The sequence below is a fragment of the Urtica dioica genome, chromosome 10 (genome assembly GCF_054948205.1).
Source record: "Urtica dioica subsp. dioica isolate 48M chromosome 10, U.dioica_male_clone48M_v1_H2, whole genome shotgun sequence".
In the NCBI taxonomy this organism is placed as follows: domain Eukaryota; kingdom Viridiplantae; phylum Streptophyta; class Magnoliopsida; order Rosales; family Urticaceae; genus Urtica; species Urtica dioica.
In genome coordinates this window covers 7,862,704-7,881,386 of record NC_142765.1, presented here as the reverse complement: position 1 = coordinate 7,881,386, position 18,683 = coordinate 7,862,704, and the positions used below count along the sequence as shown (strand labels likewise).

Sequence of the window (18,683 nt, the reverse complement as noted above, 5' to 3'; positions counted from 1 at the left end):
TTATGCCATTTTCAAGCTTTTCTAATAATATTACAAAACTTAAGAAAAAGAAACATATAATTGCTGCAAAGCACCGAAAACAATGGCCGAACCTAAAAATATACTGCTACGCAAACATACATACTAAAAGGTCATGCAAAATAGAATCTACAGAAACGAAATCTAAGCATTTCTTTTCACAACAAAAATATACAGCTATAACTAAGTTAAACACTCGTAGTCAATATTCAATAACACTACCTTCAAACATTTAAACAAAATCATTAATGTAGATAATTTCTATATTGATCTACGATTAACAAAATACAGAGACTGGATTTAGTTACCTACCCGAAACGGTTTTTTTTTTACTCTAAACATCGACGTTTGCTTTGTTGCCAGCAAGGATGATGGAGATTTCGAGGCCTCGGCTGAAGGCTTGGTTAAAGAGAAGCCGAGATTGAAAGGTGGAGATGAAAGGGAACCATGAGAGAAAGGCTATCGGTGCAAATATAAGCATTCCCATTCCGGCATCGTACATTCTCCCAAATTCCCGAACCGAGTCCCACAGTCCCAGGGTTCTCAATGGCTTCTTCCACGTGATACCCAACTGAAATTTTTTTTTTTTTTTTAAAAAGGATAAATTGGTCTCTAGACTCAGTATTTTTGGCAATTTTTCAGTCTTAACTGTAAATAATTGTTGCGTCACGCTATCACATGTTAATTTTATTTAGAGTTTACTAAATTTTGCGTCGGCTAGACTAAAATTGTCAAGAAATAATAAGTTCGTAGATTAAAATTAATTAAGTATACGGCCACACACACAAAAAAAAAAAAAAAAAAAAAAAAAAAAAAAAAAGGTAAAAAGTGTTGGAACTTACACAAATAATGGCCCACCCGGTTGGAATGAACCCGAGAATGCTAGCGAACAAATCGGGGATTGAAAGATTAGTGAATACGACGACGAGGATTATCGCTGCGATGAGCATCAAGGATGTGACGCCCTGTGTGAATCGAATTACTAGCTGGAACCCGGCGGACTTTTTGGGACTGTAAGTAAAGATCTGCAATGTGAAAAGGACGTCAAGTGAGTTACATGGGCGTGCAAAAAGAATGTGATGGTGAAAAAAGTGTACAAACCTTGAATACCATGACGATGCCAGCGAGTATAAGCCAAGAAAATCCATAAATCTAGACGATATAAACACCCGTGAGCCTCGTTATTAATAATACTGAAGGGATATAAGCTATATGAAGTAGAAGAAAAACAAAGGCACTAAATTCACTGTAGGATGACACGGGAATGAAGAATACCGCAAGTGATCTCTCGTTTCCAGTGAGGTGGAGCTTGTAGACAATGCCGTATTGGAACATAAAGAATCTTAAACTCAAAATTGTTTCCAATATGCGACCTCTCAGTGTTTGAATGTGGGACTGCAGCAACAGAAGCATAAAAAATGATCACCCATTGAGTATTAAATGGTTACTTGCGTGATGGAGTGTAATTATTATAGAGTTGAAATAAAGTTCATGACTTTGAAAAACATAAAAGACGTTAAAATGAAGAGGAGACTAAAGGCTGACTAAATTCATCAGCAAAACCACACACCACAATGGAAAGGGGAAATGTGAAGCGGGTTGAAAAAAATAAATAAAATAAAAAATCATATTTCGGTTTCCAACCTGTTCTTCATCCCACCAAGACTCCCAGCTATCATCTCCCTTCACTCCTACACCACCTTTATAGAGTAGCCAACTGGTCCAATCATCGAAATCCTCGACGGTTCTGTTTTATGACGGGTTTTCAACGAATAGAAAGTTAAGATCTCTACTGGAATATTATGAAATATAATTATAATTCTCATATGGGAGCTGAAGAAATAGATCCTTACTTTTGCCATTCAAATCCAGAAGGATTGAAGATATATGGCGCAAAGAGCCATGATATGACCAGAAACCAACTACTTAGGGTTAACAAGATGAAGGAAACAGGTCCGTTGTTGGTATAACCATAGGCAATGTATACTATAAGGAGCAAAGCAACTTCAAGCCTGCGAAAATCAATTTTTCAGAATCTAATTATTGTTCAAGGGATTTAAGAGCTTTTAAAATCATGAAGTTAACTTCAAAAGTTATCAAACTTACGCTTTGACAAAATGGCTTCTTGAGTAGAGCCTGTAGTTTTCAGCAAACTTGATGTGGCGGACAACAAAGCCTCTTCCAGTTGCACGGTACTATTGGTCAAATACAGTGAAATCTATGTATTATACTTTTTTCCTCTCAAGATATTGGTTTTAGCTAAGGAAAAAAAAAAAAAAGTTTAGAGTGGTTACAAAGTTAACACACACACCTTAGCACCTCCGTGGAGAATGGTACGCCCAAAATAGTGAGTTCTAGTTCCTAATGAGAAAGTGAAGAAAACAGAACATAATTGAAGCTGCATTGTGATAAAGCTGAAAACCGCCTGCAATGAATTGAAGCAAGACGCAAACATAATCAGCAATTGCGAGTAAATCGTTCCCTAGAAATAAAGTAAATGGTCTCGTTCATAAGCATCATAATCAGAATCTATAACCCTTTCAAACCATTTTTTTTAAAAAAGAAACTCAGGTCTTTTATTGAGAAAATCGGCTTAGCCGAAGAAAAAACATTACAGACCCAACAATCTCCAAACCATTTTATAATAAAAGAAAATTCACATAAAACATTGAGCTCAGAAAAGAGACCAACTTTACCTTTAGCAATCCCAGTTCAAGAATAAAACCCATAATCATAGGAACTGCAGTAAACACTCCAATTTGGACCAAAAACTGGGCATTTAAAGCAGCATCCAATGCTGTGCTTCCTAACCTCCGTGCACTTTTGCCAATTCCTTCATCAAGACCAGAAAAGGCCTGAAAGCAAGAAGAATCCATAAGAAAAGTTAATGACAGAAATTGTTGAATCGGAAAATTGTCAGACACCTTAGTTTTTAAAAGAAACAGCTGACTTTATTAAAACCACGGCAAAGCCGGAAAATCCAGAATTGTCAGACACCTTAGTAGTTCACATATAATAACGATATCTCATTATGAGTATGAGGAAATTAAAATTACCAGGTAAACACGTCCATACAAGAATATGTATATAGTGAGGACTGTCATCTGCATTGAGTACAAATAAAAAGAAATAATCGTTAGAAAACTCCGATGACTATAGAGCACATATATGATTTCGTGATTATACGTTACACATAACAGAAACTCACCATCGTGCAAACATAGAAGCCGACCGTAGTATAGTAGAAAGAAAGCATTCTAAAGAAATCGAACAGTTGCCCGATTCTATATATATCCCGACTAAGAACCTGCTCCCCATTTCCACCTGCAACTTTTCCTTCAAACAGTGCAATCTGGTTCAAGCCCACATCTCTTCCTTTTCCAACCTGCACAAAGCATGCTATTATGAATAAATTGAAAGGACCATTAGGAATTTAATGATCGGAAAAAAAAAATGTATATAAACCTGAATGTATTCGTGATGTGTAATGTTGCCTTGCCTCAATGTTGAATTGAATCCTGCAGCATATTGTTTTGGTGGGCAATAAACCATATAATCACATTTAATCGCAACCATTGCGTGTGAATAAAAATCCCAAAAATAAATAAGAAAGAAATTAGTTAAATGCACCTGCATATATATCTTCACTAATGTTGATGACACGCGATGCCTTGCTAATGCCACCTCGAGTTATGTGGAATATTCGGTCAAATACATCTGGATGACCATAGTGCATGCGGACTCTGGAAGATAGTTGCGGAAAAGAAAAGGAAAATTTCAGTCCTAAGTTTATTAGGTATATAGTCAGCTACTTGAATGCAATTTGAATTTTTTTCATTTTGACATGATGATTTTAAAATGGTCCTTTGAATTGTCAAAATTTCAAAAAAAATAATGATTGGTGTACACAAGAGATTGAAAAAAAACCCTTATAATTAGAATTTAGACAAAAACTAAAAAGCATCTTTGTGAAATGATTACTAAAAGAGTCCTAGATTAAAGTTAATAGTAAAAAAAAATGAAATTTTATCGGAGGAAAGAACGAGGATTTTATTAAAAAAAAAATCAGTTATTGCAGTTGTGTGATACATAATTCATATAGTTTAGCAGCTAGGTGAAAAGAAAGAAAAAAAAATATAATGAACGACGCATTATGAGAATGATACTCACTTAAGTGGGTATGCTAGCACCCGTTGCCCCAACGTCACAAAGCTAGTCTCTTGATTCGACATAAACCATGCTAAAGATGAAACACTGGGAAAACAAAGAATCTAAGTTAATATATTGATAAATAAATATATAAATTAGGTTTGAGATGAAGCCAGCCAAACCTTCCAGTAAAGACATGCTCTCGAACACCAAGAATAGTTGGAGGCCGAAGGCCATGTTTCGTATGAAATTCTTCAAGAAGATTTCTCATTTTCATTGCCTCCTCAAGGTAGTTATCCTATGGACACCAAATAGAGTGTTTAAACGCTTGTTTTTTTTAAAAAAAAAAAAAAAAAAAAAAGAAAAAAAGAAACAGCTGACTATATTAAAATCACGGCAAAGCCGGAAAATCAAGAACAAAAATTACAAGAATGTTTAAACGCTTGTTGAATTCAGAGTTGAGTGATATGTGTACATATATATATACACACACACACACACTGACCAACAAATCCAAGTTTCTTTTTGCATGAGTTTGTAAACGTTGCACAAGGAATAAAGTAATAATCATTTAAAGAAAAACCTGATTCATGTCAATAGTTTGAACAGCCTCTCCACGAGTGAAAACAATGGCATGATTTTGGTTTTCAGGTTTTCCTTCACCAAGCTTCGGATCACCGGGAAGTTTTATCGAAAATATTTCCTGAACACACACAGACATAAAACTTGAGAAACATTTCAAACCCTGGCCAGTATATCTCCCAATACTTTCATGAAATTATTAAGAGGCTGTTTGTCACGCATTGACAAAATTAGGACACCAACTGAAGGAGAAAACCATCAACATATCAAACCCAGGCCATTTCATTTATGCGAAGGAGTTAATCTAACTTAACAATGGCTTCTCAATATTATCATCAAGGCATATAGATGATTCACGTCAAACTATCGAAAAAGGAAATGCAGTGTGCACTAACAAAATAGTAACTGAGAGCCACTTCTTACCTGATCTTTTCCATGCATGTCAGCTTTAACAAGCTTTGAAAAGAACTCTCTTGAAATTTTTCCATCGGAATCTTGGGTTTCCTCCACATGTATAAAAGCGACTCGAAGTGCCTCATTTCTAATAATAAAAAAGAAAACGAAACAGAGAATAAAAGGTCATTAGTGCAGAAGTATGAAGCGTCTTACATGTCAGACTGAATTCTGTTTGCACAACAGAGTCGTAAGAAGATGGCAGACAAAAATAGGAAAGGTGCATCAACACCCAATGAGTGTTAATCAGGGTAGAACTTGGTATAATTTCCAGACTCAATTATTAATGCTAAAGAAGAGAAACATGAAAAAAAAAAAAAAAAAAAAAAAACCAATCTCTTTTCGAATTTTAAAAAGAAATATCTAGCTGTCTAGTTTCTTTGTGGCATCGACTCATGCATTTCACTAAATATTCATATCGTCAATCTGACATAGTTGAAGAAATTCTATAAACTATTTCTTTTCAATATAATATCAGAAAACTAAAAATTTACTGCAAGGTTTTGATATAAAATCCCCATCATATGATATAGTTCGTTTAATGGCAAATAAATGTCGAACCAAGATAAATCATTCCAAAATCAAAATGGGTATCTGCTTTATGCAAACATTAGATGCGAAAGGAAAATAGAAATACCATGCTTTTGCGAATTTCCTTTCGACAATATAAGAGCAAGCAACTTGAAAACTTTAATAATCACCTCTGCAACAGAAGAGAAATGTCGGCAGCCTCTGGAGCCTTTCTCTGCTTCTGCTGCCCATAAATTTGGCACGACACCACATATGTAAACTTCAGATCTGCTTGAGCCCGTGATTCTCGAGACAATTCAAAACCTTGACCTGTAGGAATGCTGGATGGAGAATTTCCATCAACTAAAAAGAAAAGGAAAAAAAGAATAAGATACAATAGGCCCATAACATTAGCGACTAAAATGCTCAGTTCATAAACAAGAAACTACCTCCAAGAGATCGACCTTCCATGTAGCTCTGTAACATCAAAGCCCTTCTATAATACATCATACCACGCACTGCAAGTACAGATCATAGAGTTGATAAAACTAACTTTTCTTGATGAAAAAATAGTATTGCATCTCAAACAAACTTAACATCAAAGAGAACCAGTAATGTGTGTATGCGGTTGTATCGTTAAGTAAAAAAATATTAAAAAAAATCTACAAAACGATAAAGAATGTAAAAATGAATCTAACCAGTCCTAGCCAGAGTCTGTCCCCGGTAAGACACCCAAAACCGAAGCTCCAAGGCATCACTTGGATTTTTCTGTAAATCTGTCTCATCAGTGGACTCTGGCCGGCCAATCCGTTCCAAAAAGTTCTTCCATTCATCTACAAGGAAAGTTAAATGATAAACAACTACGACAAACTGTAAAATTGGAAGCGAAATTATTGAGATAAAATCACCGATGAGCTCATAATGAACAAAAGATTATTAATTTGATTGAGCTTTTAGGAAATGCACAACAACTGCCATTCTCCACTAACCCTACACAACCCCATAAACAAAAGAAACCATAATTTTCTGAGGTAGAAAGACGAGTCACATTTTCAGAAGTATGCAGTTCAAAACACACAAAATTCAGAAATGAAGCCATACACACTTTCAGAGTTATTATTATTATTATTATTAATTAATTAAAAAGGAAAAAAAATGGAGCTATGAATTCTATTATTCGCAGTACACAAACTAGATTGCGTGAAGAATTGAGGCCCATCCAAACACTCTGGAAAATCTCATCCCTTACGACTTTCTACACCAAAGAAAAAGAAACTAGGGAGGGAACTACTAACAAGCGTGAACAATTTTTTAAGAAACATTTAAAAAAAAAACTGTGCTTGGCAGATGCAAGATACCGAACCACAAAAAATGTGCACTGCACTAGAGCCTAGTGCATGAGTAATGATATATACCTGGAAAAATTTTCTGAAGATAAAAAATAACTGATATTCCATCTTCATTTTCCTTATGCAATTCTGATGAGCTGTAAATTACAGTCTCACTGTAATACGGGGTGAAGACACTATTCTCGAACAATAGTCAAATGTAGAACAAACAATGTTAGCTATCTATTTACAAACGAAAAATAAAAATAGGGTTCAATGACCAGGAAATCCATTTACCAGAAAGAAATCATTTCACTGACTGCCTTCGCCGCTGGCATTTCCATAAACAATGAATTTGTAAAAAATTCCAATCTTCTTCTTGCTTCAAGATTCTTTGGAATATTAGTTGCAGGGTCCTTTACACTAAGAAGAAGATGCAGCCGCTTCACTAGTTCTTTCTGTGATAGTTTAAAGCAATATATCAAGTGAGGAAATAACATTATTATATACATAATAGCATGAATACCCTTTATACATCTTCACCACATAATCTTACAGTTTCTGTATCTTTGGGCCATGCTATCCTAGAAAACAGGCGTCCTTCATTTCTTGCTCTCGCTAAAATTTGCCACGTATCAAGTTGCTCCCTGTACCACGCACACAAAAAGGAAACAAATATAAAATAATCTTAATAGAGTTGTCAATTTAAGGAAAAAACCAGTATCTATCACTATCAGATTATTGACCTTAAATTAGATGACAGAAGATCATGTGTCACAACTTCATATAGTTCAAAGAGAGCTTTTGCAGCTCCTTTTGCAAGTCCAGGATCTTCATTCCGTAACTGGAAATCACAGCTCGTTAGCATTCACATAACATAACATGATATCAGATCATATGACTATCCATATTCCGAGTCTACAACTTCAAAAGGGTAGAAAAGCTTTTATTGAATAACTATCTCCAGTGAATACAGTGCATGTAAAAAAATTGACAACAAGGAAATAGCACAGAAATGGTAAGTACTAGAATATATTATCTCACACTTGAAAATGGCCAAATATATATCATGTATAAAAGGGCACTTCCACGTAATGTATAGTATACACGTACCAGGAGCCCAGTTAAAGCTGTGAATCTTGACAAAACAAGAGGGAGCTTTTTAAGATGTAACGTTATCACAAGTGAATTCTCCATTATACTGTTGTTGATCTCACGATAAATCCGCTCAACCCTATCATAAATTACGTGATGATCAGATGTAAGTAAACTAGAAATAGCATTTGGCAGCATTATAGAAGAAGTAATTAGGTTCATACCATAGTCTCCCTTCACCATCAATCAGCGAATATAACAGCTTTTCAATACTGTAGTAGCACTCCTGAACTGCGTAAGCCATGTATTCATCCCTGCATATTCTATTCCAAAGATCCGCTTGTGTATCTTTACAATCCAAGGCCAAATCAACAGCCAACAAGATCTATATTGCGAAAAATAAACAAAAGTCAAGCGGAGCTGAAGCTATCGTTCAAAATTTTACTGACAAGAATTCTAGGTTTGTATCAGCACCTTACTGCTTAGAAGAAACAAAGGCCATTGTACTAATCTAAGACTTCCAGTGTTGCTAGGACAAGAGAGCAAGTCCATCTCCCTGGATTCATAAACAGACACCAATAATTGAGATCGCAGAGACTTCATATGTATACACCATACGAAATACAGAATAAGCAGGAAAACCGAGAATACCAGGAGTCATACTTCTTGTCTTAATAAGAAATTTATTTCAAGAGACTTTACCTATTACTGATATAATCTTCTTCACGCAAACTTTTAATGATCTCGTTCCAAAATGGAGAAAAATTAGCAGCATATGTCTTGTTCATATCTTGTGCCTCCTGGATACAAAAAAAAAATTACTAGATCAACCTCCTGCTATCTTTCATGACAAGAATCTCAAGCAAGCATATCCTGAACTTCCAAAACAGATGCTTAATTTCGAACGAACGCTTTCGAGACATTACAAAGTAATATATGTTTATTAATAGTTGTGATTTGTATGTGAAGTGGCGATTTAGATATTCATGACTGGGTTAAGTATAATAGACATAGCTAGGACGAAAACAGGGGAAACTGTGTAAAGACAACTAAACTTTCGCTACTAGTGCTAATACCCCTGAATTAATTGAAGATCTCACCTGAGACGATTGTCTGTTGAAGGGCAGCCTGAATGAACATAGCAATTTCTTAGTAAAAATCATGAAGGGATTTATCAAATAATGCAATGGAAGTTTAAACAGTGCAAAAGCTACCTTTTTGTTTCTGAAGAGACAAGATTTCTTACAAAGGCTTCAGGAAAGTTTACAAAACGTTTGTGCACCATTTCAATTGAGCGAATCTTCAGAGGCACAAAAAAGGAAGACATCACCTTTCATAGTCAGCATTGTTTTTATCTATTGACAGCAAAGATGTAATTTGCTCGACAAGAGAACCAGTATAAAAAGCATAAACTAATGGGCAACGAAGAAAACACATCAGACTGAATAAATTTGTTGATACTATTAAATACTTTTCTGATGAAACTTCTCAAGAGAAAGGAAGCCAGAGCAAAAGGATAACCCAAATAACCTTATGCTATAAAAGTTGTCTCCTTGAATATCTCTATAGGAAACTAGAAAAAAGCTTCATATGCCATATAAAGAAGGCTGTAGTTCTTTTTGGCTTCATCTTGTTTAAAATATTGAAACGAAAGGGAAGAAAATACTATATTAGAAATGAATGAGTTGGAGCTATAAAATAGCATTAGTACCTCGCCTAATCGAGCACGAGCACCCATTATACCACCAATAACGGCTGACAAGAGTGTGTACCATATGTAGATATCCATGAGATAAATCTGAACAATAAAATTACATTACAAATATTCATACTCTTGTTATGATATTATACTAATTGGCATGACTTTAAATTGAAAGTACAATAACTAAAGTTTAAGATCACTGTCTTTCCACTAGATGGGTCAAATCAGTTACCAGTTGATATTATTCTAGCATCTATTTTATGAACATATTTTTCTTTTATAACCGTGGTGTCCGGGTTAGACCCGAATAAAATCCACAAGGCCTTGTCTTTATCGACCATGAACATATTACATTAATCAATTTATACACCAATCACTAAGGATTAAACTTTGAAAATGCACTACATCAGATTGAACCCACGGTCTCAACTTCTAGTTTGGAGGATCTTCCACCCAAAAAGCAAGAGACATGGAATAATGGTCTACAAATGCCTACAGCTTCAACTCCGCATATAGAAGTCGCAGCCTCTTCATATACAGTCAATATTAATATCTGGGAAAAATCGGTACTTACAGCCACAACTGGAGCCCACAGGCTAACAATAGTTAAGAGATGGTTATTATCTGTAAAATCACAAGTAAAGGTCAGTTAGTTGGATAAAGAAACTGATAAACCATCGTGAGAAAAAGAGAAATCCTCCCAAATAAATGAATACAGCAATCCTACTCTTTGATATGAAGTCGTGCCATGAGTACTGTACTTGTGGAAGATTCCGAATTATATTGGTGGGTTCAACAAGAGGTCTTATCTGAAATCGATGTCCAAAGAAGTATCTTCATGGTTATAATTCAAAAATATACTCTTTTTGTTTGCTTAAATGCCAAGCGATTTCGTAAAATAACCACGTAAACACCACATGGACTCCAGAAACCAGTGAAACTAAATTATTAGATGCGTAGCTAACCTGGAGAAAGTAGGCAAAACTGAACTTGGCTGCAAAGATCACCAACCAAAACAGTACATACCTACACCACGAATGGAAGATTATGTGAATCCCATTGTGAAGGATAAGTTCCATGCAGTGTATTTAAAAACATTGGAAAGAAAAGGAAAGGACTTGGGGTCCCACGATTTATATTTATTTATTGCACACTTCAAGCAAAATTCATTTCGTCAACACGCTTTTTTACGACATATTCCTCGAGTCTTACGCACTACTCCCACAAGTCACTTTTAATCCTCTATTAACAGAATTATGAAACGTGAATGATATAAAAAGCACAATGACGTGTCATAATCTAATTTCAGAGACCTGAGACGAGACGGGAAAAAAAGTGATGGAGAGTTCGAATTCACGAAAACTACATATAATTCTAGTGTGAACAACAAACCTGCAGTAATCACTCAGACTCTCATAGAGACCACGCCCAACATAGTAACGCTCCTGAATATACCACAGGAAAAAAAAATTATGATCGATTCATCTGTATCAGTTAAGGAACTATTTAGGTTAGCAGTTACCTGATAAATCCACTTAAAAAATTGGAAGAATGATTGATCCGACATTTCAGATAGTTTATGACACGCTGGGAATTTCAATATGAGCCCAAGGAATATGCGCCACGCCGCATATACACCCAGTACAAGGACATATATTCTGAAGTAGAATGAATTAGAGCTATTTCGTTCATCCAGAACCTTCCTGCAGTTGTTTAGAAAATTACAATAAATGTCATTAATAGCAAAGAAGGACTAGATTATGTCCTTGAAGTTGCTGTTCAGATTCAAGAGACTACTCACAGGTATAGATACACTACACCGGCAGAGCTCAATCCAAACCAGAAAAATCGAATTACTTGTCTTGATATAGCCATGCCTCTCGCACTGGTGTATGCCCCATACATGAGCACAACATCCAATAAACCTAGGAAAACAATGACATGTCAATGGTGTGATGAATAAAAATAGAACAGATGTCCAATTCATAGACATGCTAATTGCGAATTACTTACTTTCAAAAAAGTGCATGATAGCATATGTGGGCCCAACGCTAAGCACGATCTTAAAAGTGTCCAAATTGAGGCGTTCGTCACGGAAAGCTATGATTGCTAAAGTCTTCAGAGAATAAAGAGAAAAAAAAAAGGCAACGAAGAAACTCAGCTTCAATAATCAATGAAGTATATATTTAGATGTCATAGAAATAATCATGAGAATCCACAGAAAACTTTACCTGGAACATCAAAGCCAAAAATATCCACATACGATGAAAACTCCGATACAAATGAAGAAAGGTCCGATGCTCAACAAAAGTGCTTTTTCCAGTCTATCAATCAAAAAGACAGAATTAGCGGACAACTTATTATCGAAAAGAAGGTAGGATATACCAACGCAGATGCCTTAATCTAAGAAATAAATATACAAGCAATAAAAAAATTTACATTTAATCAGAACAGAGAAGAATAAAACATCGACAAGTTTTCATAAACGTAAAATCTAATCTTGACAAGTGTTGCCTGGGAAAATTAGCTTGCGGAGAGCAATACTAAATAAACCAAAAATGAGATCTTAAGGATTTTATTTTGTTTTGTGGCAAACAGAGAATCAGACTACGTGAAATTCAATCAGCTTTAAAGGAAAAAGCATACTCGCTTCCCCTTTTTAGGCGGCTTCCGCAAAAATGGTGACTCCAATTTCATAGGCCAGCTTAATTCAAAGCATGCAGGTGACCTAAACATGACAAATTAGAATACACACAATTATATTCTAAACCAAAGAATAATATCAATCAAACACAGAATAAGAGGATTACAAACCAGAAATACTCATTGAAGTCATCATAGTTCCGCCATGCAGAATGTGCAGCTTTTCCGTTATTGTTTCTCGCAGCTTCCTGTGGCACCCAAAAAATGTACATAAAACAGAGATTAATCAACTGAAAAAAAAAAAATGTGCCTGGAAAAAGTTGCATCACTCGAGACAAACTATATGACAAATACACTTTTTAATTTTGAAAAAATGGTTGTTTAAACTACTATATCTTGAAAAATCAGAGCCTTTGCAAGACCCGAAAAACACAAACAAAGTGCATACGAATTCAAAGCACGAAGTCAGCTACAAACAAAGGAAAAGAAAATGCAATATTAGGATTTTAATAGTAATCTTAAAACAGAGATATTTACTGCTTCCAGTGTGGCATATATAGGTTTAATGACTTTCTCAAGATATGAAACAGAGCCCGTCTCAGTTTTGCAGCTGGCAGCACGATAAGCTTCTCCATGGTCCAATACGGCATCCAATTCTTTTGCCATCTGTATGAGGAAAAGAAAAATCCTTACATCCTTGTTCTGGACATATACTTAAAGAGTATGTACAAGAACTGCAACACGAGTTGTATAATAGCATTTCTGTTTTTTTATATTTTTTCACAATTTTCAGCCAAAATTTTCATATTCAAATACCAAAAAACCTAAACCTGTCAGAGGTCAAATAATATTTGCTTACTAAGCAGTGACTTGTTACCAAATATATATAAAAAAAAAAAAAAAAAAAAAAAAAAAAAATCAGACTCCAAAAAATTTCATATCGTTGAGAAAAATCTTAGTTTAGACTTTAGAGCAGACACCAGACTGAATGTCCGTTTAAAGCTGGCAACTTACACTGTGGAATATGTAGCAAATGCATTCAGGAAGGAAGCGGACATTTGCTGCCTCACCCCATATAAGTAAGTATAATGAAACGAGAAAAAGCTTTCTGTCTCGATTGATTGCTTCAAAACTGTAGACAGATAAGAATGGTAATGACGAATGTGAGAGGGGGAAAAGATAACAGAGTGGCTAAATAAACAGCATGGAAGTGGAATGACCTGTTCCAAACAGGGCGCATCCGCAAGTATCTGCACCACTTGGTATAATTATCCAGCACCTTTAAGAATACTTCATTGATTGCCTTCTCGTCTATTTTCTAAAAATGAAGAAGAGAGAGTCAGCGAAGAATCAAATGCTGTCGACATTTATCATTGTTTAGTTTCAAGTTTCAAAGCCTACTTGTTCTGGAGGATTAGCTTATTCTTCTCAATGTACTTGATTTTTGTGATATCTAGGGTTGTCCTTTTTTATTTTCCAGGAAAAAAGAAAGCTATCAATTCCCCATAATGATTAATTTCATGCAGTAAACAGGAAAAATTATACAGACAGCAGAACTTCCAATGGTTCATTCCGATAATGGTCAGAGACTGGTCTACTGCCTAGTAGTTTTGTAATTTTCGTTTTGGAACTCTTCTGAATCAATGGTTAGTGATTACTATAAATAATATTATAGTTTTCATTTGTAAAAAAAATATGCCTAATGATTTAGAAAACACACTTCTTACGATGAGACCAACCTTTTCATTTTTTTCTTCTTTTTTTCTTTGCTGAATAGCTAACTACAGGACTAGAATCCAAAACCTTTAGAAAGGTCTATTGAGCAAAGATTGGTTGTATATGTTGATATTGGGAGATTTGTTATTATCATTGTAAGCATATTTAATTATGTCTTGAGACACACACAACCTCAACCGAAATAAAGCAGAAGTTACGTATATAAATTCTGAATGGATAAAGATAATCAAAATGAGAATTTAGAGCATCAAAGAACTCACTGGATCAGACTGAACATGAATTCCAAATCGAGATTGTGCATTTGCAACAGTAAGAACAACGTGTTCTCTCTGGTTCCTTATGTTGTCTCTCTAAAAGATAGAAAGAAAGAAAATATCAGGCAAAGCAATAACCAGAAGCCCCTTAACACGGAATAGAATCACGGAAATAAGAACTGATTATGACATATACAAGCTGACTTTACTAAATATATTCATCTAGCTTCTATGTAAACTGCACCCTCCAGGCACACCCGCTTAGCAAACATCATTCACTCCTATCTCAGCACACATATTGATTATAACAATCTCTCTCACACATCTATCTCAGAACTAATCGTCAGAGTATAGCGGCAATGTATTTAACATCGTCTAGAACTGAATCTGAAGATAAAATAACTATACAGAAATCTGCAAACTTATGAACTAATTTAAAAGAAACTGGAAAAATTTATCAAAGAAAAAATCGTGCCTTGTTTGAGTCAAGGCAGCAATCCCGAAGAAAAAAAAAACACACACTTTAACAAAAATCACGAGTAGATAACAAACCTGGAACCCAAACACATATTCAAGAAGATCAAACATGTCAGGATCCCGTTCTCCGTAAATTTCGAAATCAGCAGGAAGTTGAGGGAAGTGTTCAGTGTATCTAATAGCAGATGTTGCACCTCTAACCTGCAAAAAATTATCCAAAATAACAATTTACACCTACAGGATCATTTTGAAAACTAATTGCCAACAAGATGGCAAATTTCGTAAAAAGATAATTGTTACTTGAAATCAATAGAGTGATGGAACATAACCAACAACACCATTAAATTTGAAAGAAAGTTCCGATCAAATTATTGCACTGCAAAAGGATGCTTGGAAAACAATAGGCCTCTCCACAAACATATGATATGCAGATAGATAAATGTTACAGATAACAGGGCTTAAGCTTACTTCTGGGAAGACTCCAATGGCATTAGTCAACGAAGGTGCTTCCAGAGGTACAATATTATAAGGTGTGATATCCCCAGACAATTGTGCCTCTGATGATTTCACTTTTCGCAACTGAAAACCCAAAGAACGAGGTTATCTTAAATCTTTGTAAAAAGCAGCTATATTCTTATAAAAGGTTCATATCTCTGGAAATAGAACAAGATTCTATAAGCCAAAAAGCAGGTTAGAAATTTAGCAATAACTTATAGTGGTAAACAAGCTAGCATACATCATTTCCTAATTACTCGTTTATAATAGGCAACAATATGCATAAAATATTTAACCAAATTCAGGAATCATTTCTTAATTTCTAAGTGAAGAACTTCGGAAATCAGAGGTGGAAAGGTACCTCATCCTTGATAAGTCTACCAACTCCATCAGGATCTGCATCTTTGCTAAGTGCCTCCATGACCTCAACTAAAGCCCTTAATGTAGCGACGACCTTTTTCATATGTAGAGATTTGGATTCCAAACTGAACCAACAGAACGAGGAAACCATTAGGGGTAAATTAAAATAACAGAAAGAAAAAGGTTCTTCCAGTTAATCATATATATTCCTAAAGAGTGATGCAACCCCAAAGACCACTCAGGGACATTGTCCTTGTACTACTCTCTCCCTAACATACTGAACTTCGGAGTTCTTATGGGATCCGCTGAATTAGTAAGTAACGTGATGGCTTGTAGAATTTTCATAATCTAAGTTCTAAATATAATAAATTTCAACTATTAGCCACAACAATAATATGACACTATACTGATTTAAAACAAACAGGAAGTTAGCAACAACACTCTCACTTTATAATATTTAAGCAAAAGCAAAAGACCTACAATAGCTATAAAAGCTGATGCTCTAGGGGGATAGAATAAGACATACAAGTTACAGACTAGCCCTTAAGCATGAAACTGAGAACAAAAATCATTATTTAAAAAGAATATCTTACTCTCCAATATTAGTACTGAAAGTTCCAGACTCCCGCAATCTTTGTTGTTCCCTCTGCATATCTTCTACTCTATTACGTCTCTTATATCGTTCGTAAAATTGCCATAGAAGCTCGATATCACGATTTCGATCTATCTGCCCACCATCCCTTTTTGCAAGTTTTTGCTGCAGCAGAAAGAGAACATTGATGCTAAATATTGTTAAAAGCATAGCCCATTATGTTTATGTTTATATTTAAAATTATCGTGAGAACTGAGAAGATCAATTTAGTACCTTGATCACAGACATCAAGCCAGTTTTGAACTGAAGGACACCTCTACCATAGCTGTTTGGATCCAGATTCTGAGCCATTGTATATGCCTGCTCGCACACTAAGATTGAAACAATAATACTTAGGGTCGATGTATGAGCAGGACAAGATACGTCAAAAACTGCGTGTCTTTGTAAGTAAACTAGAGCGTGTTTGAAACATCAAATTAAAGCTTTCGTGAATAGAAAATAAATAAATAAACCAAAAAGTGTTCTGCTCGAATCTAACTAATTCTCGGCTCCGAAAAGTTTTTTCTCCAACACTCAGGATGCCGCTATTCAAGCTCAACTAACTACACTAGAAGATTGAGAAAAAAAAAATATAAAAATTTACTTAAAACTTCAAGTCTAGCTTCGAAAATCAAGAAGCCTTTTTTTTCACAATTGAAATTCCTGAAAGAAGAAAAAAAGCTCATAACCAGTATTCTCAAATTAACAGTGACTAAAAGAAGATGAATAGGCTTACAAATTCTCGAGATGGTCGGATCTTCAGACTGAATCTCATCGGCTGCTTGTAAGATGGCGTCAATATTCGTCTTCTTGCCGAGCGACTGAGGAACCGCACCGGCAATCCCGCTCGGAGTCCTCTCATGCCCTCCGGTGGCTCTGAGCTGCTCCCGGTTAAGCGTCGCTCGGACAAGCCTCTCCCAATTCTCCTTAACCCTAGCCATGGCTAGGAAGCCCAATCGGCAACAACTTCGAGCCCTAGAGGTAGTTTCTTTCCTTCTTCTCAGCGTCAGATATTCAGAAAATAAGCTCTGTAAGAAAAAGAAAAAAAAAAAAAAAAAAAAAAAAAAACAGCGGACTTGGAGATTTCGGCTGAATCGGATCGGCAAATGGTTCGGATTGCGCAACGAAAATGCGAACAACGACAATATTTTCCAAATTTCTGCAAATGACGAGCTTCGAGAGCGGTGATGAATCCACTCGGAAGGTTTGGAAGCGAGTCGAATCGGCGAATATTCCGAGTTCGGACACGGAAACAACAGACAGAGAAATGGGAAACGAAAATGCAGTCGATGAAAACGCGGAGATCGCGGGAAAAAATAGAAGAGACTTAAAAGTGCTAGAATTAGAAAGAAATAAGTATTTTTTTTGGGAAAGATGGACTGAATTACGAAATATGCCCCTGAGGAGCGTGACAATTGACTTCTTCTTTGAGGTTTTTTATTAAGTTTTGTTTTGAAATATAAAGCGCGTGATTAATTAAGACGCGAAAATGTAACGACGAAAAGTATAGCTAAAGTCTCGAGTCTGGACCTTCTTTAAATGAAAAAGTATTTACAAATGGAATCTTCGCTTAAAACTATTACAAATTGGATAATAAAGAAAGCAATTTCAAAGACTATATAATACGTAGTGCACGTGTTGATCAGCATGGTTTACAAATTGGTTGCTTTGCCGATGACAATGCCATCCCATTCCATTCAACATGGCAAATGAACTATCATTCGATTAAAAAATAAATAAATAATGATATATATATGAACTATCCATAACTTACGAGAGAGATCTGACTACGTAAAAAAATCTTCGATGTGGTTAAAATATTAATTTTATAATTTGTGTTTAAATATATGATATATTCTATAATGTGTTATATAATGTAAATTGAGATATTAAAATAATGAGACACAAATATATGATGTGAAAGGTGAACCATCTTCTCATTACCGGTTTGAAGATTACTCTTTTACGGCGACAATCGATCATTGCATTATTCTCACTTAAGAAGTCCATACTCAAGATAGCATCAAAGTCTTTCATTTCTAAGACAATGAAATCACTATTTTAACTCTTGTCCACCTATATTTATCGATACTCCTTCCAGACAGTACTCTGATAACAACTCATCACCAGACGGTAATGCCGTTCTATTTGGCACTAACCCGACTATATACATTGATGCCTTTAAAACAAGTTGCATTGATGAAAAAGTTTTGCCATTAATCGGGTTATAATCCGAAGAATTCATGTAG

General features: G+C 35.3%; 1 protein-coding gene across 1 annotated transcript; it reads right to left on the bottom strand.

The window, feature by feature from the left end:
• Nucleotides 1-39: 39 nt before the first annotated feature.
• GSL8 (glucan synthase-like 8) lies at nt 40-17,755 on the bottom strand. The gene is made up of 51 exons (XM_089629061.1): nt 17,171-17,755; nt 16,669-16,766; nt 16,397-16,560; nt 15,805-15,928; nt 15,417-15,527; nt 15,024-15,149; nt 14,478-14,567; nt 13,701-13,798; nt 13,495-13,612; nt 13,018-13,146; nt 12,652-12,728; nt 12,484-12,565; nt 12,069-12,161; nt 11,851-11,953; nt 11,639-11,762; nt 11,360-11,540; nt 11,230-11,282; nt 10,803-10,863; nt 10,565-10,646; nt 10,412-10,461; nt 9,847-9,933; nt 9,350-9,435; nt 9,236-9,263; nt 8,838-8,935; nt 8,610-8,691; nt 8,360-8,520; nt 8,154-8,274; nt 7,787-7,884; nt 7,597-7,687; nt 7,338-7,498; nt 7,128-7,237; nt 6,411-6,545; nt 6,162-6,230; nt 5,904-6,075; nt 5,173-5,290; nt 4,751-4,870; nt 4,350-4,465; nt 4,189-4,272; nt 3,649-3,761; nt 3,484-3,536; nt 3,227-3,403; nt 3,075-3,122; nt 2,715-2,873; nt 2,330-2,443; nt 2,125-2,213; nt 1,872-2,030; nt 1,663-1,765; nt 1,294-1,413; nt 1,120-1,170; nt 861-1,043; nt 40-589 (listed from the first exon to the last, which is right to left on the bottom strand). The coding sequence occupies exons 1-51, from the start codon at nt 17,373-17,375 to the stop codon at nt 353-355; spliced, it is 5,712 nt and encodes a 1,903-aa protein (XP_089485187.1). The 5' UTR covers nt 17,376-17,755; the 3' UTR covers nt 40-352.
• Between the last annotated feature and the right edge of the window lie 928 nt (nt 17,756-18,683).

Excerpts from the sequence above, each read along its gene's own strand:
- GSL8 (XM_089629061.1), bottom strand. The coding sequence starts at position 17,375 with ATGGCTAGGGTTAAGGAGAATTGGGAGAGGCTTGTCCGAGCGACGCTT. Across the intron at positions 5,291-5,903 it reads ATTTCTCTTCTGTTGCAGAG|AAATGAGGCACTTCGAGTCG; the intron begins GTGATTATTAAA and ends TTTTATTATTAG. Across the intron at positions 4,273-4,349 it reads GAGCATGTCTTTACTGGAAG|TGTTTCATCTTTAGCATGGT; the intron begins GTTTGGCTGGCT and ends TTGTTTTCCCAG.